This window comes from Haematobia irritans, chromosome 5 (assembly GCF_050003625.1).
Source record: "Haematobia irritans isolate KBUSLIRL chromosome 5, ASM5000362v1, whole genome shotgun sequence".
Taxonomy (NCBI): Eukaryota; Metazoa; Arthropoda; class Insecta; order Diptera; family Muscidae; genus Haematobia; species Haematobia irritans.
This window is the reverse complement of record NC_134401.1, coordinates 169,000,248-169,022,676: the sequence shown is the minus strand read 5'-3', so window position 1 is coordinate 169,022,676 and position 22,429 is coordinate 169,000,248. Positions and strand designations below refer to the sequence as shown.

The window sequence follows — 22,429 nt, the reverse complement described above, 5'->3', positions numbered from 1 at the left end:
CAGACCTCAAAAGCATGCTCGCAGGGAAAAAATTTGGCTGCAATGAAGAGGTGATCGCCGAAACTGAGGCCTATTTTGAGGCAAAACCGAAGGAGTACTACCAAAATGGTATAAAAAAAATAGAAGGTCGTTATAATCGTTGTATCGCTCTTGAAGGGAACTGTGTTGAATAATAAAAACGAATTTTGACAAAAAAAATGTGTTTTTCTTTGTTAGACCGGGGACTTATCAGCCAACCTGTTATACTCGTAAAGTAGTGGTGACATTTTGCAAACTTGTTACTAAAACATTGCACTTTGGACAATAATATTTTTTAACAAACAAGGTACGAACATTTTACATAAAAAGTATGAAACTGTTTCATAAAAAGTTCGAAACTATTTTATAAAAAGTACGAGACTGTTTCATTATGTATGCAATTATGAAGAACTAATTTCGTTAAAAGAACGTCATATATCATTCTTTTAATGAAAAATTTCTTTGGTTGTAAAACAATGACAAATTTGTGACCAAATTAAAAAATCCTCAGGCGAACAAAAGACATTAGACATTAATAACTGTCTAAAATAAATTACAATAATCTATAAGAACAAAAAGTAATATATATTTTTTTGTTGTTTTTGATTTCAGCTTAAAACCAGCCATTGACTAAATTACAAGTGTAGCTTAACCAACAGAGGAAAAGAATGTTTGTTAAATTTATTTGGATGGACGCACGTTTCGGAATTACCACATTCCTCATCAACATCCTCTACTTGCTTAATCTACACTTGTAGTTTAGTTAATGGATGGTTTTAAGCTGAAATCAAAAACAACAAAATGATTGAAGAATAAACCAACAATAAAAAAAAAAACAAAACGAATGAAGTAATATATTTTTATTAAATTAAAGTTTATAAACTTTACAAAGTATACAGATTCATGTATATAACACCTTGAGTTTAAGAGGACATATGTATGTCTATTTAAAAAATTCCAAAAATCCTTGAATGGAGATCAAAATCTTTGGATTTATAAATGAGATGAGTTGAATCTGATTGAAACAGGTCCCAGAGAACAGAATTTGTCCCAGACTGATTCACGAGGACCTGTCTATGGGGTAGTCCTGTTAAGTTGTCTCAGGACGTGTCCTTTGGAATAAGTCCAATAAATAAATGTACCCCGTAAATGACAAACAAATGTTAAAGTAACCGGTCCCTTCTATACGTTTTTGACCGGAATTGGGACTGGTCCATACACACCAGGGGCTAGTCCTGTACCGGTCCTGTACGTACGACAGTTCCTTATATTTCATAGTAGATTAATATGTACAAAATATAATTTTATTCGCATTTACCAAAATTGTAAAAAAGTTGCCAGGCATATAGCGAATACTATGACTCTGCTTTAGGCCTAGACAGATTTTAAAATACAAGCAAAATGTTATCTCTAAAAAAATGAACAATTATTGCAATTGTTTGCGTTAACGTCTAGAAAATAAAATAGTGTAAGCGTGTTCAATGCTTGTGGTGGGCTATTTTCTTCTTTTAGCTTGCGACAATGGTGGGTAGAGTAGACAATGTTAAATAAGCCACTTTTATAGAAACTAAATTATCTAAACAAGTATAACAAATGTCATAAAATAGTTGCGATACAAATGCAAAATTTCTTTGCATGTAAGTTGCCTCATATACAGTGAAACCTCTTAAACTTGGACACTTTTCAAAAGTGGACACATTTTGTGAGACATTTCTATATATTAGAGTTAACCTCTCTTGAGTAGACACCTTTCCAAATGTGGACAAAATTTAGATAACCACTTTTGAGAGGTTCCACAGTACACAAGAAGTTGTGCGCAACAAAATAATTTGACTTTGGCTGTACACGAGTTTTGCATGGTTCACGTGCGTGTTGATTTGCATTACTCATACGCTGTAATATTTACTACCTTGATTGCATCATTTATAGAAGTCTGTGTTCAATTCTCATCATTATAAGTTCCATGGTAACGGTTGCTGTCGAAATACACGTAAATAAACATGTCATTGATTGTAACGTAAAAATCTTAAAAGTGAAATAGATGACCTTCATTGACTTTGGTCAGAGACCGTGTGGTAGTATTTTATGAAAGTCAAAACTAAAAACATAAATATTTTATTTGATTCTAGATGATGGACGGAAAGATGACAGTTTAAAAGTTGAAATCTACTTTTCACGATCTTCAACATCTTGACTAATTGCTTTTAAAGATAATTAACGTCAAACGTACATTTTATTAAGTAATGTAAAGTTGAAATTGGTGAATAATAAATACAAAAAAATCGCAAAATTGGGTTTCAATTCAATTCATTTCACACTTATTGCATAATCCAAAGCCATTCTGAGGTTTCAATGCTACATAGAAAAAATGTGCATTGTTAAAGTGATGCTAAATTTAACAAATTTCTATTGTAAAAAACCTATTTGTTTATACTTTAATTTTTAACTTTAAATATTCCACAACCCAATGCAATTTTTCTTATTGAAAGCACAAGAAGTTCTTCATACGATTTCGAAAATAGTAAGAATGAAGAACTGACTTGTAATTCATAGCCACCACCATAGAATGGTGATGGTGGTACAATAAGTTTGTGATTCCGTTTGTAACACATAGAACTATCGATTCACGACTATAAAAAGTATATATATTCCTGATCAGGTAGAAATTCTAAAACGAAATAACGACAAAAATGTTCCATGTTCGCCGTTCAAAAATAACATTTTGCTCCCGAAACATGTTTGGGGTGACCATATTCCTTCTCTGGGTGTGGAAATCTAATGGTATTATAGGTCCATAAAAAGGTGTACGGAATGTAGTTCGCATCGGTCCATATTTGGGTATAGCACAAAATATTGTCTAGGATGGGGACTTCCCCTTTGCCCGATTTTTATTTTTATAAAATAGTAAAAAAATATAAACGTGATACCTGATTTTTCGATATGTGGCCAGCCTCCATATAAACCCATCTTCCGATTTTACTTCTTGAGCTTCTATAAATCGCATTTTTTATGAGAACTGTCGTGGTCATTCGAATAATGCGGATAAAAAACTACAGAATTTAGATTTAAAATCATATGAAAGGCGTTCTTTCATAGCATTTTTGCGCGCTTAGACGAGAAATTTGAAATTCCTCTAAAACTCAGAACAAATATGGTTCTTATAAATCCCAAATCTGTTGTAGTCCCCATATGTAGGTTAGGTTAGGTGGCAGCCCGATGTATCAGGCTCACTTAGACTATTCAGTCCATTGTGATACCACATTGGTGAACTTCTCTCTTATCACTGAGTGCTGCCCGATTCCATGTTAAGCTCAATGACAAGGGACCTGGAATCGGGCAGCACTCCATATGTATTCCATATTCCCCATATGTAGAAACTTTAAATTTACCTTCGAGAAGCGTACTACACAAAAAAAATCTGATTCAATCACGAAATTAATTGATCCAATTAATTTTTAATTGAAATGTCTTCAATCACAGAAATGATAGTATCAATTAAAAATTAATTGAAGGTCAATTAAAAAGTTAATTGATCCAATTAAAAAATTACTTGATACTATTATTTTTGTGATTGATTTGTTTCAATTAACAAATTTGTTGAATCAATTACATTTTTAATTGAATATTTTTTAAAACTCAATTAAAATTTTAATTGGAAAAATGTTCGTGAAATTTTTTTGTGTGTAGTTTAACCGATCTATTTGGGAGAGTACGTGTCATCAAACATCCTGAAATTCTTTATATATTAAAGTAACACGCTACGACGAAGAGTTTAGAAAGGAAAATATTAATTTTGATTCATAGTCGTGGGTATTTGCTACCGGTCGGAAAGGTTTGCTTATTGTTTTCTTAAATTCACCTGGTGAGGTTCATATTTATGGCCTAAAGAAGATTGGGCCCTTTAGACCCTGAATGACAAAAAAACGCTTTTGCACCATAATCAAATTGGTTGACTAACAGTCTGTTTTTGTATGTCGAACGAGCTCTATCGATCGACTGAAATGCATAGAAACAGCTGATTTTTGGTTATAAATTCAGCTGTTTCTTTCCAATTTAGTCAATCGATAGAGCTCGTTCGACATACAGCAACAGGCTGTTAGTCTAAGAACGTTTGCCCTCATCCAATGTATTCTACTGGTTTGGCCCCGCGCGACTTCTTTTTGTTTTAACATTTCGAAAATTGCCACCATGGAGGCTTATTTTGTCTCGGGAAACCCTATTTTTCAGATGCGTTAGAATAATTAGTATCCTAAAATAGAAACTGTTACTTTTTCTAAATTGTTTGTTGTTGTTTTTTTTTTGTAGGCTAAGACAACATTTGTAATGTCAAAGCTATTAAAGTACATTAACATGAATTGTAACTTTAAAATATTTATAAACTCCCTTCGTTAACCTACATTTCGACTTTGCTCTTTATTCGTTCTTAATACGAACAACGTATTTACATCGCTTTCGAAGATATTACCAGACAATTGCAAAAATAGAGCACATGTAATGTTTTAATTGCGGTTATGACTTTCAATACGAACTTGAAGCTAGTCAGACAAGTTGTTGTTGGTATGTATGTTATCTACGTACATATATCATTTGCTATCAGTTGCCACCACCTGTTACCACCGCCTGCCCTATCCTATATATGTCAATAGTTTTTATACTTGTGCATCAGTGCAAGTGGTGCATTTGGAAATGCAATTGTCTACATTCTTTAATATAAATAAATTGCCACTGAGGTTTCTGTATTGCGAGTACTATGCACACCTACATATCAATGTAGTTGTTTGGAGGCTCGCCTCTCTCTTTTTCTATGTGTGTTGGCTACATTTGTATATTGATATGCTGACAGACCCCCCAAATGCTGAAATAGTATGTGTGAGTTTTTTTTTCTACTACATACATAGACATGGTTGAAGTTGACTTTTGCTTAATAACGGTTGATTCTTCTCGAACCATTGATCTTCAATCATTACCCCATTATCTTCAGAGTATGAAGGTTTAGACATGTAAGAGAATAAGAGACTCTCAGTAATGTATGTGACAATGAGCGATTGTTGTGTATCTTCGATTTACAAGACTTTTGTCGTTTTTGTTTTTTGTGTTCACAGTTTTCCAAGGGGCCAATACGCTAAGGCCAGTTTCCAAAACCTGCTCTCCCACTTTTTCTTACTATATGTGAACATATTCTCATAAGTGGCGCTAATAAACAAAATGTAGCTTTTTTTGTAACTGAACTCTGTTACGGTTGGATATTGAAATCTAACATAAATATTGGAAAATTATTACACCATTGTTAATCAATTTAGCGACTTTATTGTTATTCCAAACGGAAAGAATGATGGTTATCATGGCCAATAAATCTTTAATGTACTAATTTGTTGTATTTTGTAGCGTCATTCTCCAAAAATGGTGACAAATCTGAGATGAGTGTCATTAATTTATGGATGCTGGGAGTATGAACATCTTATTTGGGAGAGCGGAATATTTTAAGATTCTTCGTGTGTCATAAGAAAAAAAAACAAAATGAAATTTGCGCATTGCCAAATTGGATCATACATCAGCGAGAAAACAACTAAAACAAAGATATTGGGTATAAACGACCAATTTGTATGCTTTATAAAAGATAATAAAGACGATCAAAACTTTATAGAAACTTTACTACTTTACACTTAGAAAAAACACGGCAAAAACTTGACATGGAAGAAAAATCGAGAAAGTTAGTTATAAATGGTTAATATTTTATACTAAAAATGAATAAATTAACATCTAACATATTACCATTTTTAGAAGTTTTAAAAAAACTTTAAAATGAACTATTTTTAAAATAAACGTTGGAATCTTCGAAGAAATACAAAAAAGTTAACGATTTTCATACGTCTTATTATTTGTTTGTTTGCTTTGTATTTAGGGCTAAACATAGTATCGGAGAACACTCATTGGTAAGAGAGAAGGTCACCATATGCGGTATTACAATGGACTTGTTGGTCTCTGTGTGTATGCAACAACATTCATGCTGAAAATAATTCTTTGCTTCTAAAAGAAATTTTAAAAACGGGCATCTTTTGTGGTTTAAAAATATTATTTGGAAAAAATATATATTTTACAACAATTTAATAGAAGCTTACTCAAAACAACCTTTTTTGGAAACTGTATTCCTCCATATTTTTTCTCATTTCCACGTGATTTTTTTAGTTTCTACCACAATAATTTGGTCATTCAATTTTGGTAAATTTTAAAATTCCATATAAAAATTTCAATCGAATCCATAAAATTATCGTCTAGGCCAAAATTATGTGCAAAAAATAAACCAATTTACAATAAACCAAGTTTTTTTTTGCCAGAACGAGACTTTAGATAAACCAAATTTGTTTCACAGAAAATAATATTATAATTTTTGAGCTAACAATAAATTGTTGCTACAGAAAATTTTTAAGTTCAACGACATTTTTGTTGATATAACAAATGTTTGTGACTAAAATCGTAATTGTATCTAAAAATTACGTTGTTAGCTCAAATTTAAACATAATTTTAATTGTATTGACAATCAATTTAATTGATATTTTTTTGTGTGTTAGCTCTAAATATTATATACATTGCATATACAAATGCAATGATTACCTTACACTACCTCATATTCGGTAGTAGGGTGAAAATGCTTTTGTCTTCAGAAAATATTTGCGGTTATTTTTACACAAACCCATTCACAAGAATCCCATACAATGAAATATGTCACATACTATTTCAGATAGGTAATCAACTTATTTGCAAGTTTGATCAAAATTTAACATTCTCTGTAAGACCCACGTTTTTCGATGGTATGATTCATGTAAAGTGTTTTTTTTTTTTATTTTTATAATACTATTTGGTCAAGGTTTACAGTTTTGATCAATCATTTTAGTTTTTGTCAAACACGTAGAGTTCTGACATATATTGTATTCTCATTAGCATAATGTCTTGCGTCTTTGATTGGACACAAATATCCAAATAATTAACATGGAAATAAGGTCCTTGGATATGATAAAGGAATGGGCTGATTAATTGTGTAGATATTGGAAAGACATCATCTAGTTTTGATTTACCAACCTCTGCGGCAAAAATTTGTACTACTAAAAAAGAGTAAACCGTTATATATTTTTCTTTAAACCTTATTTCTAATTGCATTTCTCGTCTGAATATTGTCTTAAATTTTCGAATTGTAGCTCCTTGTAATTGGGAGGGATGAACAATTTCCATTTTGCGAATTCGTAAACAAGAAGAGAGGGAATATTTTTTTAATAATTTGGAAGTGTTCTTACTTGATTGGTATCAACTACAAACTAACCGAAATATTCTATGTGTCTTCCCGCAGTGAACATTATCTTGTGGCAGTTCAAAAGAGTGACAGAGTGACATTTCAATTTCCCCTTTAAATTTTCAACGAAATTACTCTTTTTATGTTGTAGTGGCGTGTATTCGTATGTATTGGTTTAAACCAATTGAACAAGCGTAATACTGCTCTTGGCGTTCTCTGGCGCTCAGTCTCCAAATACGCTTCTCTTGCATTTTACAGTTGCATTGCACATGGTAGAGTTACCCTGTATACATAGAGCAAAGCAAAAGCAGCTAAAAATGTAGAATTCTTAAATGCAATAAGAAAAAATAAAGGAAACGTTTAAACGTCTGTACTGCAATTATACCACAGCAAATATATAATATTTTACCACTGAACGTGGTTTATACAATGCTTTTCTCTTTGTCGGCTTGTTTTCTTTTAGTACTTAATGGGAGACTAATAGAAAATACAGTAACCATTTATACAGAAAATACACAAAAGTGCACAATACTGATATCAGCTATTTAAATATGAAGACGAATGCTAATGAAATTAATGTATAAATTGTTGAAATAGTAATAAAGATTTAACCCGATCTGCTATAGAAATTTTTCGTAGCATACTTTCAGGCATTATACGTATCTGTAAGAGAAGCTAAAATAAAACATCCACCATAGAATAGTGTGGGGGATTAATTATTATCGCTGACTAAATTTGTTTGGAGCTGTGTACTGATTTACGATGCATTTCGATTTAAAATGAGATGGATTTTATTCACATTGATATTTTATTTATTACACGCACCGTCATAGAATGGTGAATGGTGAAGTTTGTAACACATCGAAGTATCGATTTCCGACATTATAAAAAGTATATATTCTTGATCAGGGCGATACATCCTTCAGTGATGAAGAAATCGTGCTAAAATTTGACACAAATTTTTTTTTTGTCTGCAAGCAGGTCAAGTTTCTATATCTGTACAGCAAACCGGTTTTGGGGTCTTGAGCATCTAGACACCGCATTTTTTATTCGATTTGCCTCAAATTGGAAATCTAGTGGTATTTTGGATTCATAAATAAGAATGCCGAATATGGTATGTATCGGTCGATATAGACCCCCGATCCCCGATTTGACTTCTTGAGCGTCTAGACTTCCCAATTTTTTATCTGATTTTTTTTAGGACCATAAATAGGTTTGGTTGGTATCTGTAATCAAATCCACCTGAAATGCAATATATGTATTTTCAAGTAACCCGCTACATCGAAGAGTTTTCAAAGGAACCTATAATATTTGGTTCCTGGTGGTGGGTATTTAAGGATTTGACCCGGCCAATCTTAAGGCCCCAGCAAAAAAAGAGCTTCCAAAAAAGTAGTTTGGATCCCCAATCTGTGATCCGGAAGTAGTGCAAACTTGGATAATCTCCAATGAATTTTACATGGGCTTGTCATAGGACGGAAGTACTCCCTTTTTGGATCCTTTGCATTGCTTTAGAAGTTGTCCCCTGGAAGTTAATTTGAATGAAGAAATTTAAAAAGCAACAAAAAAAATTTTTTCAACCAATTTCACTTTTTCTTTTATCCATATGTTTATTACACTATTATTTTCCTATTATCTAATTTTTACAATTTGAAAAACTTTTTCGCTCCGACCAGGGATTGAACCTTGGTTTGCTGGCTCCATAACAGAACGCCTTAGCACACTCAGCCACAAACGCGATTGAACATAAAGCGTCTAAAGGTCAATTCAAATGTTTGTGATATGATCGTAATACGACACCAAGGAATAACATTCTAATTGCTTCTCGAGATGTTCTTTATTAGTATGAACGAAAAAAATAAGAAACGCAGGTTCAAATCTCACCAGCGGCAATTTTTTTATCAAATATTTTTCTAAACTCCTTTTTATTTTTTATTTTCGGCATATATTTTCGTATAAATATATTTTTTCCATTAAAAATCAACAAAAAGAATTAAAAATTCTCGTAATTTGCAAAACCTTCCCAAAAGAACTTCCATGGAAGCGAAAAAGTCAAACGGCACAGGTTCAAATCCCAGCGGGGATAGAATTTATTTTTTTTTATTATTTTTTACTTTTTTATTAATTTTCACTTTTTTTATTTTTTTTCTTATTAGTTTTCTATTATTTTGTAAAATTTATTTGTCCAAAATTTGCACTTAAAATAGCCTGATTGCGTTCTTTCTAATACTTGTCAACAAGGACTGCATCGGAAGTTGAAGAAAATCATTGGGGGATCCCACGATCGGAAGTTGGAAAAACTCGGTGGGGGTTTCTGGGATGGGCTTTAAAAGAAATGTTTGTGGAACAACTTCCAATTTTTTTTGCTGGGCGCCGTATATAATTTTTTTAGATGCATTTGTAGATCAACATAGATTTATGCTGCAATTACAATAGTACTACGAATTTACTTATTCAGAAATTGCATTTGGGGGATCCCAAGATGCGCTTTAGAAGAAATGTTTGTGGACTTGTCCAAAACGACTGCATCGGAATTTGGAAAAACTCGATGGGGGTTTCTGGGATGGACTTTAAAAGAAATGTTTGTGGAACTTCCAATTTTTTTTGCTGGGCGCCGTATATAATTTTTTAGATGCATTTGTAGATCAACATAGATTTATGCTGCAATTACAATAGTACTACGAATTTACTTATTCAGAAATTGCAATATTTATATAATCGATAATAAATCGTTTTAGTATTCCCCCAGAATGTAACAAGCAAATGACCCACTTGGAAAGTTTGGTGGGGATATGAAAAAACAATTTTTCATAACATCTGGTACCCGAAAAAGAAACTGCGATGAATGTACCATCGAAAAAAGTCAAAGACGGCGGTATTGAAGAAGTTGCCTATACCGCAGCAAACCGGCTGAAGAACAACAATATCACGCTGAGCCAGAAGTCCCTAATTGATAGGGCGTACGCATCAGTTTGCTTGCACAATTTGGAACTTCAGGACCTAGAAAATCGTTTTATGGTACATTGACACAAGCGAAGATGAAAAAGTATGTACTAATTTTAAGGTATAATTTTTTTTTATAATAAAAAATTGTAATCTTTTACAATTTTTTTTCAGTCAACTTTTTAATTTTTGATTTTTTTTTTTGTTTGAAGACAAATGGAAATTGACTAACCCCTATTTCCACAAAAGTGCTATTGTTAGCTAACGAATTTTTAAACCATGTTACGGGAAGAAGATACTTTCAAGTTTGTCTCTGTTAAAGCCTGACGGAACTACATGGCCGTAAAACTAAAAGTACTAAAAAAATAAAGATATGGCTTTTCTTTGTAAATCCTAATCATAGGTTGGGTGGGATGGTCCAAAGCATCAATTCAATTCAGATGTTCTTGAAGAATGCTAATGGCAACCCTACAATAATAATACCAATGTAATTTTATTAAAGAGAGAACCGCTCGAGCTCAAATGTAGTAGTGTTGAGTCTCTGAGTAAAAATGTATTATGAAAATCGAGTTTACGTTTTTAAATTTGGACGGACATTAAATAATTTGCTATATAAACAACTGATATTCTCGGTACTCGTTTAGTCGCCCTTTCAATATATGTAATCAATAAACAAAAGGTAAAAATTACGACAAATAGTTTGTGGTTATTTAAATAAAAAAAATACAAGAAATTTAACGTAAACCACCGTGAGATTAAGTCAAAAAACAATAATTTAAAATAACCAAAAAAATCAAACAATATTTTGATATAGAAAAAAAGCGTTAGAAAAAAAAAACGCAATTTTAATTAAAATAAAACTTAAAAACGGGCTTACCTCAAAAAAAAATTAAAAAAGGATTTACTCCAAATAAAATTAAACTGAGTTTATAAAAAAAAAAAACCTTTTAGTTCGTAGTGGTTAAGTGATATATAAATAAGTAAAATGATGACAAATTAAAAATCATAATTTTTTAAACAAAAAAAATATATATTGACATAAGGTATTGTTTACCGATCATTTTAAACTTCGCCTCAACAAATTCCAAGCCAATATCTTAAAATACGTCGGCCGACTCTCAGTTTAAATGGAACGTGAACTTTTCGAAATATTTCCAGCTCGAATACAATGTAAAGATATTTTCATTCGTGGGGGCTTATGGAAATTTTAAATTCCAAAGTAAATAAAAAATGTAATAGATTAAAAAAGATCGAAATTTTACAGAATATAAAAATGAAATAAACGCAAGGACATTTTCAAAAAGTTTTTGTTAAACAACAAAATATTAATGAAAATATACGATTTAATTTAATTTATTAGAAATAAAAAATAAAATTTACGTAACTTAATGCAAAGGTAAAAGCGGAAAGAAATTCAAATTCTTTTTTTAACGAAAACTATTTGCTTTTCTGACATTCATCGTGAAATCACATCAAGGGCGGTAAGTCGCCAACATTCAAACGAAAACAAAAAACCAAATTATTTCGTTTTCTTTTTTCGGTCAAAAATGCTGCAAAGAAAACTGCAAATAATGCAGTAGTTTTATTTTTACATTAAAAAAACAGTGTAAACGTGATGGCGAAAATCTAATGATTGTGTATTAAGACCGTGAAATGTTTATTTTAGTAAAAATAGATCATATGCGACAAATCAACGCAGTGTTAGTTTTCTTTTTTAGTTTTTTTTTTCTGTATTTTTTAAATATATAAACATGTGAATATACACACAGTGAAATTGCAAATTTTCTATTGCAAATAAACCTACGTATATGTGAATGCAAAATTATTTCAAAACTAAAATCAACAAGAAAACAAATGCTCAATAAATAAGACAATAATACACTAGACAAATAGTAAAAAAATGGTACAATAAAATAAAAATAAAAAAATAAAACGCGCCAAATGTTTCATTCCAAAGAATTTTTTGAAAACTACACACAAAAAAAATAATATTTCCTCGGGATTTCATTTGGTATTTTCATCTAATGCAAACAAACTTGAATTTATTGCAATCGTTACAGGAATGTCTTCAACGTGTGGAAACAACTTTAACAGCATGCGAAATCTAAATTTCGTTTCGGGAAAAAAATAAATTAGTTTTTTTAAACGATATTTAGCGAACATGATATTTTTAAGTGTATTTAAAAGAGGATTATTCATAAGCACTGTTCTATAGCGTCAATTCACACTGAAAAAATACATTTTCACTTCTAAAGATTTAGGATTTCATTAAGGATTTTAATAATAAACCAAAACAGCGACTTAAAAACAGACATTTTATGCACCCAGAGAAGGAATATAATCACCTCAAACATGTTTCATGAGCAAAATGTTATGTTTGTATGGTGACCATGTAACATGTTCACCGCAATCATGTTATTTTCTCTGAAATTATGTATATGTTTTCGGAAAGCATGTTATGTTTGGTGAGAAAATAAGATTTTTGCGACAAACATGTTACATGGTCACCATCCAAAAATAACATTTTGCTCTTGAAACATGTTTGAGGTGATCATGTTCCTTCTCTGGGTGTGGAAGCAGCCCAACTTGAAATGTTTTTTTTTTTTTTAATTAAAAGAAAGAGGACCATGCAAATTTTAAAGACGAGTATTTTTTAAGTAATTTAATATCTAGAAAACTTATGTAGTACACTGAAAAAAATTGTTAACCTACTATGAAAGATTAAACAACCCAAAGTTTAAATAAAATGTCCTTTAAAAAGGACATTTTATTTAAAGAAAGTTCATAACCCAGAAAAAAATTTCACGAAAAATTTTCCAATTATAATTTTAATCGAGTTTTAAAAAATATTAAATTAAAAATTTAATTGATTCAACAATTTTTTAAATTGAAACAAAAATTAATAGTATCAATTAATTTTTTAAATGGGTCAATTAATGTTTTAATTGACCTTCAATTATTTTTTAATTGATACTGTCATTTCTGCGATTGAAGACATTTCAATTAAAAAATTAATTGGATCAAACAATTTCGTGATTGAATCAGAATTTTTTTATGTGTGAATATATTTTTAATTTTTTTTATCTTTGAAGGACTTATGTTTTTGAAGGAAAGCTATTTTTTCTTACATACTTTTTAAATTAATCATATATCGAATCTTTAGAATAAATATAAAAAAAAGCTTCAAATATATGCTAAGCTTTATTTTGAGATTTATCATATTCGATTTAAAGTTTTTTATACCCTCCACCATATTAACTTTGTCATTACGTTTGTAACACATCGAAATATTGCTCGAAGACCCCATAAAGTATATATATTCTGGGTCGTGGTGAAATTATGAGTCGATCTGAGCATGTCCGTCCTTCCGTCCGTCTGTGGAAATCACGCTACCTTCCAAACGAAACAAGCTATCGACTTGATACTTGGCACAAGTAGTTGTTATTGATGTAGGTCGGATGGTATTGCAAATGGGCCATATTGATCCACTTTTACGTATAGCCCCCATATAAACGGACCCCCAAATTTGGCTTGCGGGAACTCTAAGAGAAGCAAATTTCATCCGATCCGGCTGAAATTTGGTACATTGTGTCACCATGTGATCTTTAATAAGCATGCAAAAATTGGTCCACATCGGTCCATAATTATATATAGCCCCCATATAAACCCTATCCTCCGATTTGGCTTGTGGGGCCTCTAAGAGAAGCAAATTTCATCCGATACGGCTGAAATTTGGTACATAGTGTTAGTATATGGTCTCCAATGACCATGCAAACATTGGTCCCCATCGGTCCATAATTATATATAGCCCCCATATAAACCGATCCCCCGATTTGGCTTGCGAAGCCTTTAAGAGAAGCAAATTTCATCCGATCCGGCTGAAATTTAGTACATGGTGTTAGTCTATGGTCTCTAATGACCATGCAAAAATTGGTCCACATCGGTCCATAATTATATATAGCCCCCATATAAACCGATACCCAGATTTGACCTCCGAAGCCCCTTGGAAGAGCAAAATTCATCCGATTCGGTTGAAATTTGGTACGTGATGTTAGTATATGGTATCCAACAACCATGCAGGAATTGGTTCATATCAGTCCATAATTATATATAGCCCCCATATAAACCGATCCCGTGATTTGGTTTTAGAGCCTCTTGAAGGAACAAATTTCATCCGAGTCAGTTGAAATTTGGTACATTGTGCTAGTATATGGCCGTTAACAACCATGCCTAACTAGGTCCATATCGGTGTATAGTTATATATAGCCCTCAGATAAATCGATCCCCAATCACACAAAAATTGGTCCATATCAAGTTCATAATTATATATAGCCCCCATATAAGTGACCCCCATATTTCAATTCTGGCTCTCTACCACGTATGGACTAACTCACAATTTAGAAAACGATGTTAAGAAGTTTTAAGATACCACAACCCAAGTAATTCGATTGTGGATGACAGTCTTTCGTAGAAGTTTCTACGCAATCCATGGTGGAGGGCACATAAGATTCGGCCTGGCCGAACTTACGGCCGTATATACTTGTTAAATCTAAAAATACACTTATTTACTTTGAAGTCTGCATTATTATTAAGATTTTTAAAGTGAAGTTATTTGCCCGCTTATAGTTATGTATCTATAATGCAAGAAAGGAAACGAATAATTCGATAAATGAGATCTATATCCCAATTTTTGTTATAGAAGCAAGATTTAAAGCAGGATTATTTCCCCAAAAAAGTACTTTACTTTAAAAATTATTAAATAAAAGTATATAAAGTCCTTTCTCGACAAAAATATACATTTTCAATACTTTTTCTCAAATCTTAATGTTGACCATACGTTGCAATGCAATAGGGAAAAAAACTTAGATATATTTAAAAAATTATAAACCAAACATTGCATTTATTAAAGATTTCGATGAAGTTTCAAATAAAAAAAGGAATTTAATCTATAAATATGGACACAAATAAAAAAAGGAATTCAATCTATAACTATGGACACAAATTCTTACCGGACCGGCACGGTACGACTTTTGCATTTCCTTAAATTTTTAAAATGTTTTTTTCTTTTAAAATCTTTGAAATATCTTACGTCGTTTTTATTTACAATTGAAAAATAGACTATAAAAAATTCATATCTTGTGTGTAAATGCAAACCAAAATTTCCTACAACACTTTGAGTCCAAAGTCTTAAGGTATTTAATGACGTGTTTATTCTATACAAAAACAATTAAAAATTACAAAAAATGTTGAATTGCAAAATTTGCATTTGATTAATTCAAACAGAAATGAGTTTATATGCGAAATTCCTTTATAGCTATAAGGTTTATTAGAGCAAACATAGCTTAGCTTAATGGGTTATAAATTTGATTCTTTATAAGGTTGATTAGAGCAAACATAGCTTGGCTTAATGGTTTATAAATTTGATTCCAAATTTATAACCCATTAACAAATTCTTTAAAAAATCTATGAATTTAGGTGGGAAATGTTAAATTTGTTTGCTTGTGAAAAAGACTTTCCCCCACTACTTAAATAGAATTTAAGAACTTATTTTATTTTAATTTATTTTTTTTTTATTTCATAATTCGAAACAAATTTATTTGGGGTGGGTAAGCGTAATGTTTCGTCAAAAAGAAAAAAACAATATAAACCAATGTTTACACTAGTTTTATACGACACCACATTGTACAATATGAAAATCAAAAATGCAAGTGTTTGCAAAAATACATACAAGAAAAAGCGAGTGCATTATTACTAACTACACTATAAAAAAAGCTTCCAAAAATGATTTCCAGCCCAGGGTGTGCTACATTATAATACAGATATTTTAAATAAGAAATATTTGGATTTGAATTTGATTTTGATTTTTTTTTGTATTGTAAAACTATAAGATGAGATTAGATATCTTCGTTTTTGGATATAACAATTACACAAGAAGTAAATCTGTTAGATCGATGTACATAGCGTATCTCATATATGATTCAATATAAGCGTCTTTAAAATCAATTTTACACTGAAAAAACTGTGAACCCACCAGGAAGAAAAATGTTGGTTAATTTTAGAAAATTTAGATTACTATTTTAACCAACAGTATTACAAGCGTTGCCATTACGCCGATATCACAAAAAGAAGTAAATATTTTTCGACAAAAAAGATAATTTTGTAGTTTGAAGGAAAAAATTTGAGTTCAAAATTGCAAGAATGTCTTTAGTGCCATACGAAGTTCACGATGGGCGCATTTCTAGTAAAATTTACAAATTTAAGGAAATAATGAACTATTTTGTGTGGAAGTACGAATTTTGTAAATATTTGTACTTCATATGTGTATAATTTTTTCCCATTGTTTAGATCATTTAACTAACTATGCCAAAAATTTTTAGAGTAAAGGAAACTTTCTCCAAACATAATAATTCCATGAACTAATATAAAGTTAATTTGGCTTTAGTGAAATAGAGGGTTCACTTTTTTTTTTGAGTGTAGTCACTCAAAGAATATAAAGTTTTAATTTCATGCTCAAAAACGGAAAAAATCGCATTTCTTTAAATATACACAGAAAAAAATATCACCAGAATATTCTCAATTAAAAAGTTAATTGAAGTTGAAAATTTTTTCAATTAATAAATTAATAGATACAATTAACTTTTTAATCGAGATAGAAACATCAAGTTAATTAAGTAAATGATTGAAAATTAAATTTTTAATTAAAAAAATAATTAATACAATTAACTTTTTAATCAAGTTTGGAAGACTAAGGGTATGGTCACACTAGGCAAATATTTGCACAAAATAAGTGTTAAACTTTTCTCCAAGAGCTCTTTCGAAATATTTGGATACCTTTTTGAGCTAAAAATGTTTTGCAGGTTTGACTGTGGCGGCGAACTCTTCTTTGATTTCTGTCAAATATTTGCCCAGTGTGAACATACCGTAAGTCAATTAAAAAAAGTGATGAACATTGTTTTAATTTTTAATTAAAAATGTATTTCAAAAAATCAATTGCTAATCCAAATAAAAACTCTAAGCCATTTCAGAAAGTAATTGAAAATAGTTACCTTTTTAAATTTAAAAATTAATTGAATTTTGCAATCAACATCAATTAAATTTTTAATTGAATCAATTAAAAAATTAATTGAAATTTGCTAATGAAATCAATTAATTTTTTAATCAAGAATTTTATCTATGCCCAATTAAAACTGTGATTGATACTATCATTTTTCGTGATTGAAGACATTTCAATTAAATAATTAATTGGATCAATTAATTTCGTGATTGAATCAGAAAAAAATTTTTTTGTGTGTACCAATAAGGACTATCGATAAGCGAACACCCATATTCGACGGCGGGGCTATTATTACATCCAAATAATTAATAACTTGTACTGACTGCAAATGTTTCGTTATATCAACGAAATGTGTCATTGAAATTGAGCCAACAAAATCAATTCGTTAATACAACGAAATTTTTCATTAATATATTGTTTAACAAAAAAGTTTCGTACTATTAACGAACATTTTTATTGTATTAAAGTAAAGGTTTCGTTGTATCAATGAAAAACTGTCGTTGGCTCTAATGAAATTTTCTTTGTATGTGGTGTTCCCAATAATTCCTACATTTTAAACTCATTTGTAAGCATTGCAGTTTCTTTAGAGTTTATCTTCACTAAAAAAATGTTTATTTCAAAAGCAAAAACATTAAACTTCATTTAAGGATTTTTGTATAAATTCCGACCAAAGATGGGGCTTACTTAATATTAAAGGGTGATACGGTCAAAATTTGGTCAAGGGAAAACGCGTGTAAATCGGTGAAATCGTTTATTTAAAAAATCAAATTGAATTTCTTTTTCAAGTTCAATTAGTATAAAATTCAGGAAAAATATTCAGTTAGGCTTTCGTTTTTCCAAATCCGAATTGCCGGGCCTCACGCTTGACACCTGCCATCAGATTTTGTACAGCCACCTTGTCCACCTTCTTCGCCGCAGAAAGCCAGTTTGCCTTGAACTGCTGCTCGCCCTTAGCAGTTTTTTTGGTCTTCTTTAGGTTCCGCTTGGCAATATCCCAGTATTTCTCAAATGGGCGGAGCTCTGGCGTGTTGGGAGGGTTCTTGTCCTTCGGAACCACCTGCACGTTGTTGGCGGCGTACTACTCCATGGCCTTTTTACCGTAATGGCAAGATGCCAAATCTAGCCAAAATAGTACGGAACAACCGTGTTTCTTCAGAAAAGGCAGCAGACGTTTATTCAAACACTCTTTCACGTAAATTTCTTGGTTGACAGCCCCGGAAGCAATGAAAATGCTGCAGGTACAGATGGCTTGCCAAACCAGATATTTTTTGCGAACTTTGACAGTTTTATGTGCTTGAAAATATCTGCTACCTTTCCCCTTCCTTTTGTCGTATAAAACTCCTGTCCCGGAAGCTGCTTGTAGTCGGCTTTGACGTAGGTTTCGTCGTCCATTACCACGCAGTCAAACTTCGTCAGCATCGTCGTGTACAGCCTCCGGGATCGCGCTTTGGCCGTCGTATTTTGTTTATCATCGCGATTTGGAGTCACTACCTTCTTGTAAGTCGATAGTACGGCTCGTTTTTTGACTCGATGCACGGTTGTAGACGATACACCCAGCTTATTTGCGGCATCTCGGAGAGAGAGGTTAGGGTTTCGCTTGAAACTACCGGCAACTCTCTTTGTCGTCTCAGCGGCTTCCGGTTTTCGATTTCCCCCCGATCCCGACTTCCTGGCTGTCAACAAACGTTCCCCAAACACTTTAATTACATTTGTAACGGTTGATTTGGCAACTTTTAGCGATTTTGCCAGCTTTGCGTGCGAGTAGCTCGGATTTTCGCGATGCGCGAGAAAAATTTTGATACGCTGCTCTTCTTGCTTGGACGGCATTTTGACAACTGAAGAGTGAATTCCAAAATCAAAATAGGAGCAACATTCTACACACACACACACCTTCAAAATGAGGGGTGTTCAGGTTTTTTAAATGCAAAATTGAAAGAAATACGTCAAGTTTACATTGACCAAATTTTGACCGTATCACCCTTTAATACGTTTTCAGGGATCAATCTAGCATTTAATTTTGAATCTACAAAATTAAAATTAGGATACAGATCTCAACTATCGAATTTTCATTCTCTGTTTGCGATATGTTTACAAAGAAAAACTTTCAATCAAAGGTGCAAACAAAAGTGGAAGTTCTTCCTAATGCTTAGTACTAAGTGCGTTTCTGCGAAAAACGAATATCTTAAACTATATCCGTAAATAGGGTATCAAACCCAGGTATGTTAACATATTTATGCGAAACAATATGCCTGCCTATTTTTTCGTGCGAAAAATCCAGGTTTGTATAAATATGTGTTTGAAAATTATCAAAACAAAGATTTCGCATTTATTTCGCGCCAACTTTTTTTATATGGAGTATAACAGTTTTTCGCGCGAAAACATGATCTTAGTACTAGGCTTAAGTCATGACTTTTTATCTACATCAAAAAATGTTCTTTTACAGATGCACATAATTTTCACTTCATAAGAATTTCTTTTGAGGTGACATTTTAATTTTTTTGCAATAAATGTACAATTTATAAATTTTACTGTGTATAAAATACAGTAAGGATAAGAAATATATTTAATGGCAATTTCCAAAAAAATATGTGAAAAGTGTGCCGATTCATTTCTCGCTAGACGTGGAATTTTGAACAAATTATTTGCTAGTATAAATCAAAGCGCCTCTATGTAGTGGTGAATGTAAGAAAATAAGAAAAACACATTAAATTTTTATTTATTTTTTTTTAATGAAATCCGAAATAGAATCTGAGGAATTAACGCGAAAGCAATGCTGCCGATGCTTAAAAAATTGTTTTCACCCTATGACAAGTCCATGTAAAATTCATTGCTTCTGTGCCAAATTTGCACTACTTCCGAATTCAAAAAGAACATTATCATTACTTTTACGCTTTTTTTAATCGAAAGATTTAATATTTCAGTTAATTTAAGCATTCTTTAAATTAATAATGTTTCTTTACCTTAGGGACATATGACTTCAACGGAGGTAAACAAATTTCAATAAATCGTGTCCTAAATGTAATGAAACATTGAAAAGCAAAGATTATGAACTTTCTTTTAATTAAAATTTCTTTATTTGTCTTAAAAATTAAGTGACAAAATCTTTTCTACTAGGTCAATTTTTTTTCGAGTCCGTATAACAGCATTTTTCTGTATGTCGAACGAGCTCTATCGATCGACTGAAATGCACAGAAACAGTTGATTTTTGGTTATAAATTCAGCTGTTTGTCTCCATTTCAGTCGATCGATAGAGCTCGTTCGACATACAGAAACAATTAAAAATTGAATTGATTCAACAAATATTTTAATTGAAACAAAAATCAATCACAAAAATTAATAGTATCAATTAAATTTTTTAATTCGATCAATTTATTTTTATTTGACTTTCAATTAATTTTTTAATTGATACTATCATTTCTGTGATTGAAGACATTTCAATTAAAAAATTCATTGGATCAATTATTTTAGTGATTGAATCAGAAAAAAAATTTTGTGTGTAGCTTTAAAAACGAAGCTTTTTTTTTAGTCATTAAGTTTTGAATAAATCTTAAAAATTAAAGAGATTTCCAATTGACTAGAAATTTCTTTAAGATATAAATTTTAAAGTCCGGTCGACCAATTTTGAACCAATTCTACATTTATTTAATGATAATTTATAAACCTTTTTTCTTTAAGTACAAAATATTCATATCAGAGATAAGTGCATTTTACTTAAAAAAAAAAAAAAAAAAACAGAAAGTATACGGAATTTAAAGAACGTATTTTGCTCAGTATGTTGATTGTACTCATTATTAAAAAAGTAGTTAATACGAGAATAGTGTCTTGCTAACTAGCAATGATTAGCCATAATTAAAATTTCCAAAAGAAATTCTCTTAACAAGTAACTGCTATTCTGATCTCTTAATATCCATTCTGATCTCTTAATATATATTTGTATCTCTTTACTCTTCCGAAAAATTTAATGAGTATAAATCTCTTTTGTGTTTCTCTTTTCAGCATTTTCAACAACCCATGTCGGCGAGTTGTTTTTGTTGTGTTAATCTATAAACGAAATTGTAAATCAATCAAAGCAAAGAGAAGTTAAAATTTTAAAGGAATTTTCGAAAGCTGAAGTTATTTAAAAACAAATCGGGGAAAATAAATTGAATCTCACAATTGAACATCAAGCTATAAATAATGAGTGGACGAGATAATCGAGGAGGAGGAGGGCATCAGCCCTTAGGCAATGCCATGGGCAAATTAAAGGATCGTTTGTCGAGGGTAAGTAAAGCATAACCATTTTTAACTAATTTTTAATTGCACAACTTCCAAATCTTTTGTTTATGTATAAAGTTTTCCGATCTTACAATTTGGTTTATGGGATATCTTGGCGTTTTCTAGAAATCCCGAAACGGCGAGAGTAGTGGGACTTGACTAAAATTTTTAAATCTATTTGCCGGTCTGTTTTTAATTTGTGTGTAGAGCTGATGACTTTTCACAGTGAATTCACTAGTCTAAATTAGCCTAGGCTAGGCTTTCACTATGGCTAACCTAATCTAACAGGTTGGCTGATAAGTCCCCGGTCTAACAAAGAAAAACACATTTTTTTGTCAAAATTCGTTTTTATTATTCAACATAGTTCACTTCAAGAGCGATACAACGATTATAACGACCTTCCAATTTTTTTATACCTTTTTGGTAGTACTCCTATTTTGAGGCCTCAGTTTCGGCGATCACCTCTTCATTGCAGCCAAATTTTTTCTCTGCGAGCATCCTTCTGAGGTCTGAGAACAAGAAAAAGTCGCTGGGGGCCAGATCTGGAGAATACGGTGAGTGGGGAAGCAATTCGAAGCCCAATTCATGAATTTTTGCCATCGTTCTCAATGACTTGTGGCACGGTGCGTTGTCTTGGTGGAACAACACTTTTTTCTTCTTCATATGGGGCCGTTTTGCCGCGATTTCGACCATCAAACGCTCCAATAACGCCATATAATAGTCACTGTTGATGGTTTTTCCCTTCTCAAGATAATCGATAAAAATTATTCCATGCGCATCCCAAAAAACAGAGGCCATTACTTTGCCAGCGGACTTTTGAGTCTTTCCACACGCAGAGAAGGAATATGATCACCTCAAACATGTTTCAAGAGCAAAAT

The 22,429-nt window shown here is 31.5% G+C and overlaps 2 protein-coding genes and 1 long non-coding RNA gene across 4 annotated transcripts in view; 2 read left to right on the top strand and 1 right to left on the bottom strand.

Annotated features, from left to right (window-relative positions):
* The window catches only part of Roc2 (Regulator of cullins 2), a 66,788-nt gene that overhangs the window by 22,066 nt on the left and 22,293 nt on the right, over positions 1-22,429 (bottom strand). The window lies entirely within an intron of this gene.
* LOC142241540 (uncharacterized) lies at positions 4,994-5,386 on the top strand. The gene is made up of 2 exons (XR_012723679.1): positions 4,994-5,045; positions 5,121-5,386. It is a non-coding gene; the product is annotated as an uncharacterized LOC142241540 (long non-coding RNA).
* Tret1-1 (Trehalose transporter 1-1) overlaps positions 10,864-22,429 on the top strand; it is a 29,776-nt gene continuing 18,210 nt past the window's right edge. Inside the window, exons 1-2 of one of the 2 annotated variants that reach the window (XM_075313327.1) lie at positions 10,864-10,922; positions 21,294-21,557. In XM_075313327.1, the coding sequence (XP_075169442.1) occupies positions 21,474-21,557 (84 nt within the window). In that variant the 5' untranslated portion in view covers positions 10,864-10,922; positions 21,294-21,473. The remainder of the gene's footprint in view (positions 10,923-21,293; positions 21,558-22,429) is intronic. The other variant, XM_075313328.1, reaches the window with a different exon arrangement.